The 12,770-nt window shown below is 39.0% G+C and overlaps 1 protein-coding gene across 2 annotated transcripts; it reads right to left on the bottom strand.

Annotated features, from left to right (window-relative positions):
- Positions 1–228: 228 nt before the first annotated feature.
- Positions 229–12,562, bottom strand: LOC131245813 (peroxisomal membrane protein PMP22-like). Of its 2 annotated transcripts, XM_058245527.1 has the most exons (7): positions 12,352–12,556; positions 11,993–12,091; positions 7,368–7,469; positions 4,316–4,391; positions 1,905–1,975; positions 1,730–1,815; positions 229–468 (listed from the first exon to the last, which is right to left on the bottom strand). In XM_058245527.1, exons 1-7 carry the CDS (start codon positions 12,421–12,423, stop codon positions 417–419), a joined length of 558 nt encoding a protein of 185 aa, XP_058101510.1. In that variant the 5' UTR covers positions 12,424–12,556; the 3' UTR covers positions 229–416. The 2 variants fall into 2 exon arrangements, with proteins under 2 accessions (XP_058101510.1, XP_058101511.1); XM_058245528.1 differs by lacking the exon at positions 11,993–12,091 and having other exon boundaries at positions 12,352–12,562.
- Positions 12,563–12,770: the final 208 nt, after the last annotated feature.

Below are 12,770 nucleotides of genomic sequence, written 5' to 3'. Positions count from 1 at the left end.
CTCGAACTCGGCCCGAGCTGCTGACCGAACCGAGCCGAGCTGGCCAGTCAGGCTCGAGGACCGAGCCGAGCCGAGTTCGAGCTGAGGTCAGCCAGTGGCCAAGCCGAGTCGAGCTGAGGCCAGCTCGACTCGGTTCGACTCGATGTACACCCCTAACCACCACAGTACTTACCTGATGCACTTAAAAATTTTAAGCCTGTGATCCTTAAGGAGATGGAGTCAAAAGGATGGATGGGACAGAGTAATCAGCCATTTTCGTCATTTCAAAGGATACAAACATCTTTTGCAACCATGCCATCACACACCCAGGAATTTTCTTTCTTGATTGCTAATATATATCAAAGCTTGTTATGAAACTACACAAATACAGTAATGGAAACAGATTACCAGACTGAAATGGGTTTTTTCCTCTTTCCTTAAGCCTTTTTAATTGTAACAGAACGTGCTTTTAGATTCAGAAATATTCCCCTGAAGTTGCAAATGAAAAGATAGAATTAATGTGAATACATGGATGAATTCACTGGCAGATCCAGGTCATTAATGTGCAAGTTCGAATATATCATAAGATAGTGTTGCTAATCGCACACAAGTGTGCAATAAAGCTCATGTATATGCCACACATGCCAGCATGGCACGATAAGTCCGATATCAAATCCATCCATCAGAAAGGTGCCACCATATTGATGCCCTAGCCCAAGAATCAGGTTCATCCACTGGTCAGGTGGGCCAGAGTTTGCAAAATAAATGTATGGCTACGAAAATTTTGGCTGAAGTTTTCTAAACCATCCACCTGTTTCCAATATTAGGGCCCACATTCTGAGTGGACAAGATTTTTGGGAAAACATGTAGAGTGCCTGACAACTTAATGGATGGATTGGATCTCGCACCTATGTGCCATCCTGGCACATATGTGGAATGTACATGAGCTTTGTTGCACAGGGGTCTGCAGAAAGCTCCATAAGATGTATGACAGTTAAAATTTTGCATGTACCTACAAAATGTAAATAAGGATGTGACTATGTATTAGCAATACATATTTTTCGATAACATGCCATTCATGCTATATCCATGCATGCATTTGCTATATCTATACTTGCATAAGTTACAAATAATAGCACTAGGTATACTTGTACAACATAATCACATCTAAACACATGACCCATGCAAAAGTATATACTTGCACCAACCATATTTGTAGTGTACACGAGCGTTTACCCACATATTCGTATGGGCACATTCACAAAAATGAATGCATCTATGCACATGGTAACATGATGAGTATGCAAACAACATATTCCAACACACATTAACATGTATATGAAAATATGTGTTCATGTACTCGTGGAAACCATGCATTGACATCTGCAACATATCCATTTCTATAGAAATATTCATTTCATCCGTGTCAATGCAAAGGCTTATGCATATATACTGATTCACACACTCCTATGAATGCTCATATGCAACTACATAAGACACCTTGAAATGGGTGTTGTCCTAATGTAAAAATTTTAAGCACAAAAGCCGTATGCATGAGTTACCAGTATCACACTTACAACATACCTTTGAAATGGCAATGCTAGTCATAGATGCAGTCAACAACACATGTCCATTAACGTACATCCATGTATGTTTCATACGACTATATTCCTCATTGTATAAACATGCATCAGCAAACATACCCAAAACACATGATATGGTAAATGCAAACAAGGTGAGAGGCGCATACCAGCACGAAGCAACGAAGCTGTGGAAAACGACACGGAACTGCACAGGCATGTACTGGTAGTTCACCCAACCAACGATTGGCCAAAACTGTGAAATCATAAGCTAATAGCTTTATCATACAAATAACTTCAGAAACTTTCAATCCACAAAACAAGAGATGATTCACAGGCTCATACCTTCCATGCAGTCAACTGAATCGAAGGGTAGTCCTTCCTCACTTTGTTCTTGACCAAACCCCAAGGTCTTCCTATGTAACAACATGGAATAGGTTCAAAATCAGTAGCAGATAATAATTTTGGGCAAGGATACATGGTAAATTGCAGGGATGGGGATGTTCAGTGCTTCAACAATCTGAAACTTTTATTCTCTCAAGTATCGTTGGGATTAATTACATTTCAAGTCCAACTAACATGAACAGAATCACATTCTAAGTAAAGAGGACTAGCAAAATTTGGACATTCAATACGCTGCCTGAATGAATTCTTCGAACAGCTCCCATTTTTTTACTCTATTTCAATGCTGAGTCCACGACCTATCAATTATTCCAATTGGCCCAAGTTCATGATAGAAGGGAGGTTTAATCACATGCAGCTTTTCCAACAGAAGTATTATGCTATTGATAAATCAAATTTTAGTTCAGGAGTTGATAGAAGAGATGGGTCATTGTTTCCCTTTTTAAAATGGTAAGAGGAGAAAGATGGTAGTGACTGGTGCTAGCATTCCTCTGGTCAGGAACTACACAAAGCAGAGATGCAACTGATCTCCTTTATTTCCCTTGTTATTTTCAAGCTACTGAAAAGAGGCTTTGAGGCACAGCCGTAAGAATTACACAAGACAAAAGCAAGGGCTCATAGAACTTCAGGCCGATAGCCATCATAGCATAGCTTTATCTATCTTTGGTTCCACTGCTTCTTGTTGTCTGGTTCAGTAACACCACTTATCCTTGGAAGAAGAGGATGAATCGAAATATAGTTGCTACACCAAAACTGGGCTCAAAGAACCAACCCTCCAACTGCTTCGCGGAGTGTAAAGGGGAATGTGAAAAGGTCAGTTCCAATTCAAATGCAAAACTGAAGCTTGGATTCTAAAACTCAATGGACAATGGCAGCTGGCTTCTGATGAAGAACAATTAGAAAATAGGAGAAAACTATATGCTACAACATTCTGATAAAAAATAGATGTAAACAGAACGTCAAGGTATTGATATATTAACCAACAAACAGAGGGAAGAAGTAAGCATACCAGTCGAACCTAAAAAGGTGGGCTGAAAACTCCAATGAATTACTAGGAAACTCCAATAAAGCATTTTACAAATGAATTACTGAATTAACCGTAACATATCTTAACAAACAAAAAAAAAGGTGGGCTGAAAGAATTTAAGAAGTAACACTCATGCCTTCAACAACTAGGACCCAAAAACTCAACCCCACTATGCCCCACATACTACCCACTCTTTTTCAATTTCAAGAAACTCCAACAAAACATTTAATCCATATAACTAAGTGAGGTCTTTGCTTTGGGTCTTTTCTCACCTCAGTAATAAATCTAAGGACCTCATCAAACTGAGGCAATGGCCTATACAAACAAGTGAAAGATGTTTATAGCAGGTGTAGGTAATGAAAGGTGAATTATGGCAATGGTGGGCATGCGACAAGTGTAGGAGAGAACCTCACTTGGATGAGACAGGAGAGGAGAGATCAGATTTGGGTGATGGGGTGGCATTAACTAAAGTGAACAAATTAACTTAGTGACTGCATATATAGAAGTTTTGAATATCAAGATTCAAAAATAACGAAATACAAATACTGCAAAGATAAATTGTAGGTGATCATAGTTGAATTAGTAAGGGGACTTTTTTGGTAGGGGTAGTATGAGATTTGGGAGTAGCAGGATTGGGAAGAAGAAAATTTTGAAGCAAGAGCCGTGACAAAGATTCCTAGATCGAATGGTAGAATGACGCGCTACAGTTAGGATGGGAAACAACAAGGATAAGGAGTATGGCCAAGGAGGAAAAAATAATGTGTTACAATGAGGGTGATTTTTACAGCCCAATCTACCAAAGAATTTATACGCAGATGGTTAGGAAGTTGAATCGGCAAGCACGTAATGAAATACACACAGTTGGCCCTGTTTGGGTGTACCTCGAATGCATCCGGGTCAGGGTCTTCTGCCAAATTTACATGTTGGATGGTGTTGCCATATGTGAATTGAGGCTGAAAATGGGGGCAAAACAACAGTCTCCACCACTACACTCACAAATTTTGTGGTTGAACCACAGAACCGTCCTAATATTCAAAGACACGGTTAGATATGGATAAGACAACAAATGACTTGGGGTACATCCAAACAGTCCATTGACGATTAAGAAGTGGAATCAGCAAAGTTTAAACAGTTACTAAAAGAAGACTAAACAAGCGAAAGTATGAACAGCATCAAGTATATGTGCTATCCAATTAATAATAAGAAGTTTGCAAATGTTCTTTAGTATTTAAATGCATTCTGTATAGATTGAGATGTTCTAGAGAACTTTGCATGGCTTGTCAAGATAAATCAAAATACCTATCCATTGGGCCACAGAAGTACTTACCCTCAACTACCAAGCCATAGTATATCATGAAAAGCATGTTGTTCCATGGGGAACTTGTTAATTGTTCCAACAGCACCTATAAGAATAAATCAAAGTGTCATCAATCCAGATTAACTGATTGATTTTGATCAAGGAAAATGATAGAACATTAACACCTGAAGTAATACCACTGCTCCAAGTCCCATCCATAAGATCTTTGTTATAAGTAGGTATTCAACAAAGTTCTTGGGTGGTGCCAAGACTGTGTTTGGAATTTGGATTCCCTGCTGGACTTAAATCCAAGTAAGATGGAAATCAGCACACTGCAATTAAGAACTGATCACCTAGACAGGTAAGTTACCACAACTGGTAGTATCGTACAATCTTCTCTGCCAACAAACCACTTGTAAAGCAGTACCATGAAAGCAGCAGACCGAACTATGAAGATCATCGAGTACAAAAATTATGTTACAGTCATCAAGTGGACCATACAATAGGAACGAATGCAAAATCAATAATCCCACTCAACATACAGGAGTGGCCCACCTAGTCAGCGGATCAATTTGATTTTCAAGAAGAGTGGTTGACAAAGTAGGGCCTACCGATTTCATGGCACTGATGTCTTGTACAAGTGGCATGTTCGCAGGAAAGATGGTACGTTCCACAAGTTGGGTTACCATAGCCTATAGGTGATCAGTTCTCATTGCAAGTACCTTAGAAGTTAGATTCTCCAAATTGCAACTCCTTTACTTTCAAGTCAAGAATTGAAATGTACCAACTGCAATTTGAGGCTACTTCTCAATTATGAACACCAAACTTAGATATCTACATTTAGGTTAGTTTCTCTCTAATGAACTAATTATTGTAATTAAATTCAACAATCACATCCAAATGCAGCAGAAAAATTAATTGCCAGTGGTAATAATTGTTGTTTTGATGCAGGCCCACAGCCCACCTAGACTTATATAGAGGCCCAATGTATGGCCCAATAAGACATAGGCAAGACATAGGCCCATAGCCCACTGTAGGCCCAAAATGTTCTGATTTTTGGGTTGATTATTTACAGATTTGGTGGTCTAAATTAAGGATTATAATCTACTATTTTTGGGAGATATGACAGGGAAATTTTAAAGATGTGATGAGGGTGTAATTGATTCTCTTAATTGCTTTCCATGTTTGCTTTTGCCATGTAAAGAAGGATTAGATTAGCTTGTAATAAATTGTAATTAATTATCTTAGTTGTAGAAATTTCAATTAAGGATTCCTTTAATATCTATAAAAGGAGGGTAGTGGTGTAGGAGTTGGGAGATTCACATATTTTTCCAAGTGTGGTATTTCTTTAAGCTTTGTAAGAGAAAAGGTTGATATCAATAAAAGTTCTCTATCTCTACTCCATTGTTCTTGTGAGTATTCTTTTTTTAAAAACAAAAAAAAAAATTCTTTGCAATTTGGGTATCGAGATCTCATTAACTCGATAACTAGGCCGCACCATTTTGGTATCAAAGCGGGTTGTCTTTGGGAATTTTCAACTCTACGTCATCTCCTAACAGTATCGAAAGAGGTGACACAAGAAGAGTTCGCATAAGTAGCTCAATTGATCTGTGCACTCGCAGAATGGGTAGATAAGTTCACGCATGTGGTAAGCAATCTCACTGATTAAGTGGGGGAGCTCCGGCGTGGAGAGAATTCGGGGATTGAAGTTGGAGCATGCGAGCATGTAGGGTGAAGTCCCCACCAAGGTCCTAACCAGTAACGGGTGGCCCCAGCTTATGAAGACACCAATGATAGAATTCGGGAATTGAAGTTGGAGCATGCGAACATGTAGGGGGAAGTCCCCAAGGTCTTAACCAATAACGGGTGGCCCTGGCTTATGAAGACACCAATGATCAAATTCTTCGATTGTTGGAACATGACAAAGAGCCCTGAATTGAAGTGGAAATTCTGGAAATGGCGAAGAAATCCACGGTGTCAAAGGAAAAGTTGACATATGAGGCGATTACTACATTAACGTTTGACCTACACTTGAATTCGCCAATGGATCAATTGATGGATCCAATGATAATGGCAGTCACATTGATAGACATGCAAGTAAATCTCAATACTCAAATTGAAACACCTTTGCAAAAGATCAATGTGGCACGAAAAACTAAAGAAATGTTTCAAGATCCACAAAGAATTTTAAAGTTATAACAAACAAGTTGGCACCCACAAAAGTGAAAGGCGAAAAAGACATCTACGGTGGACCAGTGGCCTCTGACAAAGGTTGTGCCGAGCCGATGCTTAGGATTACATCATTAACTTCCACCAATGAAGAAGAAGATTCATCATTGAGGTAGTACAGGTCTAAAGGTTGAGATTAGTTTCCAAATCAAAGATAAGTTCTTTCAAAGCCAAGGAGAAATGATGCAAGCCCGCAGCCCACATAGGCCCATATAGAGGCCCACTGTATGGCCCAACAAGATGTAGGCCTGTAGCCCGCCGTAAGCCCAACATATGCTGATTTTTTAGTTGATTCTCTACAGATTTAGTGGTCTAAATTAAGGATTATAATCTACTATTTTTCGGAGATATGAGAGGGCTATTTTAAAGATGTGATGAGAGTGTAATTGATTCTCTTAATTACTTTCCATGTTTGTTTTTGCCATATAAAGAAGGATTAGATTAGCTTGTAAGAATTTGTAATTAATTATCTTAGTTGCAGAAATTTCAATTAAGGATTCCTTTAATATCTATAAAAAGGGGGTAGTGGTGTAGGAGTTGGGAGATTTAAATATTTTTCGAAGTGTGGTTTTTCTTTAAGCTTTGTAAGAGAAAAGGTTAATATCAATAAAAGTTGTCCATCTCTACTCTATTGTTCTTGCGAGTATTCCTTTGTTTTTAATAATTTCTTTGCAATTTGGGTATCAAAATCTCATTAACTCGATAACCAGGTTGCACCATGTTTGAAAGAAACCATGTAATAGAATGCAAAGAATAAAGATCGAAGATCAATACTAGCATTGAACGTGCAAGAGATGCCATTAAGTTGATGGTTGATAAAGCATTTGAGGCGTAAGAAAATGCATAATAATACCTTCTTGGCAATAGTCTTGTTGCCTTTCTTGCCCTCGAATATGATGTCCATCATCTTGTGCAGGAAGTGCCCAAAAGGTCCTGAGTACACGAAACCATAGAGCTGCAAAGCTAGATCATATTAGCAAGAGGGCGAAAATGAGTAAGCATTCTATACCAAACAGTTTCATGATTAATTATCTACATGCAAACACAAGATACTACTAATATGCCAATTACAAAAAGCTTTATTGTACCTAGAAAGAAAAGGGTAACGGTCCTCAGTGGCTTAAAGCCAAGCTTGATGTGTTCCCTTAGTCCTAGATCTTTTGGTGCATTGTTTAGGTTCTTAACATTTGGTGTTGTTAGAGAATGAAATATATTTATTATTATTTAGTATTTGGGAAATTTGAGTGTACCCTTAACTATTTTATTAAGAAGAATTGTATGGTGTCCCGAGGGAGCACTGAAAATAAAAGATGAAATAAAATCTATACTACTATATGAAAGCAAATATAGCTTATTTTTTCAGGACCTTTGGATATGTCCAAAATACCCTTTCGAATCCATATTATTACCCAAAATATCCTGTTGCATTACATTTTTCACAATTGTGTCATTCCAAGACAAAGCTCTGACTCGTGAGACTAGCAGCACAATTCCCACTCTCTATAGGTGCCATGTCATGTGTGTAAGATCTGGATCATTGGTCATATTCTTCCCACTGAGTAAGTGGTGTGACCCAAAAACTCTGAGGTTCTGTCATAAGGTTGGGCCATGCGCATACCCAAATGATTGAATTTGAAAAATGTCGATGAATGGTCCAGAGTCAACTCACAACTGCAGCTCGCCTGGTGATGGGACTCATGGGAGTAGCCTGATTTTCAGACCCTAGCATGTACCAAGTGAGGCCCACCTGATGAACAACCTAGATCTTTTGCACACCTTCACTGAGAGTAGGATTTTGATAACTACTATCGCAAGTAGCCAGATCAATCCTCAGCAGTCTGAACTCCAAAGCTAGAGATTTGTACATAGGTTACATAACTATGGTACGTCATACATATGAACATTCCTAACGTAGACTCAAAAGCGTATACCTCAACAATAACTGTTAAATCAAGGGCAGAACGTCAGGTTAGATATGACCCAAAAATCACATTTATGGGAATCTTGATGGCCTGATAAATGGAATTTGCTCATTTTAAACCGTTTTTTGATGGCCACCAAATAAATATGTGGGATCACCCAGTCAGTTTGACTTTCTCAGCTAGGATTCTCTACTGTGAAATCCATTGTTTAGATGGTTCAGATAGATGTATATGCATGCAACATGTGCGTTGCGCATGTGATGTATGTTGTGCTCTGGCATGACATTGCATGTGATAATGGGTTGAAGTGCTTTGTTTTTTATGGAGCCATAGCCACATGCAGTGTCCAAAAATCACATAACCAACACGGAAAACTTCACATCAGGTGAACCCTATGATCACAGAACATGTGCACAAGATCAGAGCTGCTCATCAGGCAATCCTATTATGCAATGGGATGCCTAAAATATGGCTGCTTCATTATCAGGCCTACAGGGGTATGCAGAGGTGGTCAATAGTTCTTAATGGTTCTTATTTGTACAAGTGTGCCAACAAGATAACCACATCGGCATGCTTTTTGAAACGTGCCACGGCCTGACCAATGTGGATCACCCAATTAACAGATCTGATCTCACACACACAGTGCCTTAGTTTCCACATGTGAATGAGAAACATTAAAAGTGATTTTGGCAAATGGGCAAAAGCCTTCTGATCAGTGATCAGTGTGAGTTTTGCATTGGATCATCCACCGTGGGTCCAATCCAATGAATAGACGGATTTCATCCACATGTGCCAAGTGTGAGATGATCATTAGTTGATTAGATGGATCCCATGTGATGATCGTGTAAACAACAAACACTTGATCATTCACGATGTATGAATTGAGCCACACGTGTTGCTAAACAAATTACCTACAAGCGATGGATCAATTCAAATCGAGTCGCTATGTAGGTATACCGGTCCCACAAATGACTCTTGTGTCCTTATCACTCTATGCTACATGAAAATGTCTCAATGAGGTGACACTACTTTGGTGTGCATTCTCAAGGCCATCCACACGAATTCGATTGCCAAAGGCATATTAGGAAAGCGGTCAAATCAAGATCAAGTTATGGAGATGGGTGAAAGGAAGATCATTGACAATTCCCATGGTGTTAATGATGCACGAAAGACTTATCTAAGGGACTAGATCAAATGGACAATAAGATTTTGTTCCAAATTGTTTTTGGAAATAATATATGCATGTGTGTGTGTATAGAGAGAGAGAGAGAGGAATGCTCACCTGCGCTCCAATTCTCACGAGTTCTCATGAGAACTTTTTGAGAACTCATCTCCCGTGACATGAGCCCAAAATCTGAACGGTCCACGTGATGCGGCACCCATGAAATCCCCAAGGCCCAACTTTTACCCTGATCCAAAACTTTGGTGGGCCATGGTAAAAGAGAGGCGAATCAAGAGAGGAAACTGTTTCCTTTTTCCATGGCCCACCAAAGTTTTGGATCAAGGTAAAAGTTGGACCCTAGGGGTTCCATGAGGTGCTACATCAAATGGCCGTTCAAATTTGGGCTCATTTCACGTGAGATGAGTTATATATATATATATATATATATATATATATATATATATATATATATATATATGGAAATGGTACTATGAGGTCGACCTCATGGGAACTTCCCATGAGGTTGAGCTATGTGGGCCCCACCGTGATGTGTCGGACATCAACACCGTGCATTTGATGGATCCCCTTTAGGTTATGGGATATCCCAAAAATCAACCGTCTATAGAACTCAAGTGAGCCATACCATCTGAAATCATGTGAAGACATGCCTAAAGCATATAAAGGCACTTTGTGGGGCCCACTTGAGTTTTGGATGCGGCCAAAACTTGATCTAGCCCCTCATCCAAGTGGGACACACACAATGGATGGGCTGGATTTGTGAACCACATCTCGGTGGGCCCAATAAACGATTATGAAGGTTTTAATGGGCGGGTAACCCCTCTCGATTGTTGCATGTGGTGTGGCCACCTATATCATGGATTTCACCTAATTTTTAAGCCCGTGGCCTAACATGGAGTGGTGCATCTAGCTGATGGGGTAGATGTTCAACACACAGCATGGTGGGGCCCACACAGCTCGACCTCATGGGAAGTTCCTATGAGGTCGACCTTATAGTACCATTTCCACATATATATATATATATATATATATATATATATATATATATATATATATATATATATATATATATATATATATATATAGGTTTTAACTATCAAGCTTGCAAAGTTAAAATCTATTCAATCTCAAAAGTATAAAAGTGAGCGTCACAGCAAAGCTGGATTTTTGCGCATGCACATATAGAATCAAATGTGCCATGCCCTAGGGAGGATTATAATATCGAAGGTCTAGGACAAGCGAGTGGAGATTGGAACAAACCGTTTCCAATCCACTTGTGGATTTGGTGCAATGCCATTCCCTAGGGAGGATTATAATCTCGAAGGTCTCACTCTGAATCAACCTGATTGGATGGTATAGATTGGGTTTTCTAATTAGGAAAGAGCATGGTAATTCAGTGAACCGTATTACCACCACAATGTAAGAGATGTAAAGTTAATCTATAATTAGGATTTTTCTAGAATGGAGGTTTATAAAGATAGGTGTAGGGCTTTGGTTTGAGACACTTCTCTTTCCACTCTAGCCCTAGTCGTAGAGAAATCACTTCCATCCTACAAACCCCAGTCCACCAAATTTAGAGATTCCATAGTGCTTATTGTATTTACTTCCCTTGTGGCTGAGAATCTATATCTCTGGTGGACTTTCCTTCATCTCGGGTGTGTTTTCATGCAGCAGAGAAGACAATCACAATTATATATTCATGAAAGACGGCTCGGATGGTAAGCCCAAAGGATCCGACAGTCTACAGAATATAAAACCTTCACAAGAGCCGAAGATGTACGATGCACATCCAATGGTCTGCCTAACCACTACGGGAGCAGAGAGGTCTGATCACCCCTCTAATTCTACAATTAAGATGGCCCTAGATTACGATCAGTGACTTAAATTGTAAAAAGGATGGGCCGGGTGGACAAAACCTATGGATACACTATCTCTCCTTTTTTCTCTCCCTAACCTAATCTCAAGTTCAAACTGAATTTAAACCTCGAAGTTTGAAATTCAACTTTAAATTGCGGAGAGAAATCAGAAAAGATAAAAAGAGGGAAACTTGCGTGGGACCCACCCACTGGGTGTTGCCACAAGTGGGCCCCACGGGCCATGTCCAACAATTCAAGGTAATTCCGTTCCTAAAAATTTTAAAATTGGCGTATTTTGTCGGCATTTCAGCTTACAATGACCACCCATCACAACACACCCAAAAACGTAAATATTAAATAACCCAGATTCCAAAATTTTCAATAAAAAACATACCATAAGAAGAAGCAGATCATGACCAACGATCACAAAACAGACAAAAATTAATAATAATAATAATAATAAAGTAACCCAAATTCAAAAATATTCAATAATAATATTTTTTTTTTTAAAAGCCCATACCATAAGAAGAAGCAACCTCCTAAATTGAAGTTTCTTTATTCCAGAAATCTTCTGTGCAATTGCATCACTAAATCCAATTAATACACCTGCTGTCACTGCCTTCAAAAACAGAAGAAATACAATCTCTTTATAAATAAATAAAAGATAAATTCAGAAAAGAGAAGGAAAAAAAAAAACAAACAAAATGAAAAAAAACCAGATCACTTCTTCCTAATTAACTACAAGGAATACCCAGATCGCATCTTCCGAATCAAGTACAAGAAAAGAAAAGAAAAGAAAAAAAAAAAAAAAAGGAATTTCACCTGAAAATTTTCGTAGTGGGTGTTTGGTAATTAAATATTTCAAGAATATTGACAAACCTTAGTTCTGAGGGGGTGAAGTTGCAATTGTAGCATGTACTTTCTCCATGCTTCTCCCACTATCTCCGACATATCTCTCCCTACAGCAAAGCTACGATTGGTGGTAGTGTCTGATATAGTCAGCACTTCAAGTGGAGAGGGAGAAAGAGAGGGGATGACCTGCAACTAAAGATTTTTGAACTTTTTTAGATTTATGGGACCCGGATCTCGTGCATCATATTGGGAGATGTACCGGTCCATGAAAATGGATCCATGGTTTGGTAACACAGGCTGTTGGAATACTCCAAACAGATCCTAACCATTCGATTGGTAGAGTACAAATGGACGGTCAAAAATAAGATACAAGAGGACATAAGATTTTTTGGGGCATCCACTATCTGTGGGGCCCATGAGGTGAACGGTCTGGATCACCTAATTGT

The sequence above is a fragment of the Magnolia sinica genome, chromosome 5 (assembly GCF_029962835.1).
Source record: "Magnolia sinica isolate HGM2019 chromosome 5, MsV1, whole genome shotgun sequence".
Classification (NCBI taxonomy): domain Eukaryota; kingdom Viridiplantae; phylum Streptophyta; class Magnoliopsida; order Magnoliales; family Magnoliaceae; genus Magnolia; species Magnolia sinica.
Note: the sequence above shows the minus strand (reverse complement) of the source record. Positions and strands in the feature narration are given on the sequence as shown.

Coding starts and splice junctions, on each gene's coding strand:
- LOC131245813 (XM_058245527.1), bottom strand. CDS start 12,423: ATGTCGGAGATAGTGGGAGAAGCATGGAGAAAGTACATGCTACAATTG. Junction 12,092..12,351: donor TTCACCCCCTCAGAACTAAG/GTTTGTCAATAT, acceptor CTGTTTTTGAAG/GCAGTGACAGCAGGTGTATT. Junction 469..1,729: donor AGCTTCGTTGCTTCGTGCTG/GTATGCGCCTCT, acceptor TTGCAACTTCAG/GGGAATATTTCTGAATCTAA.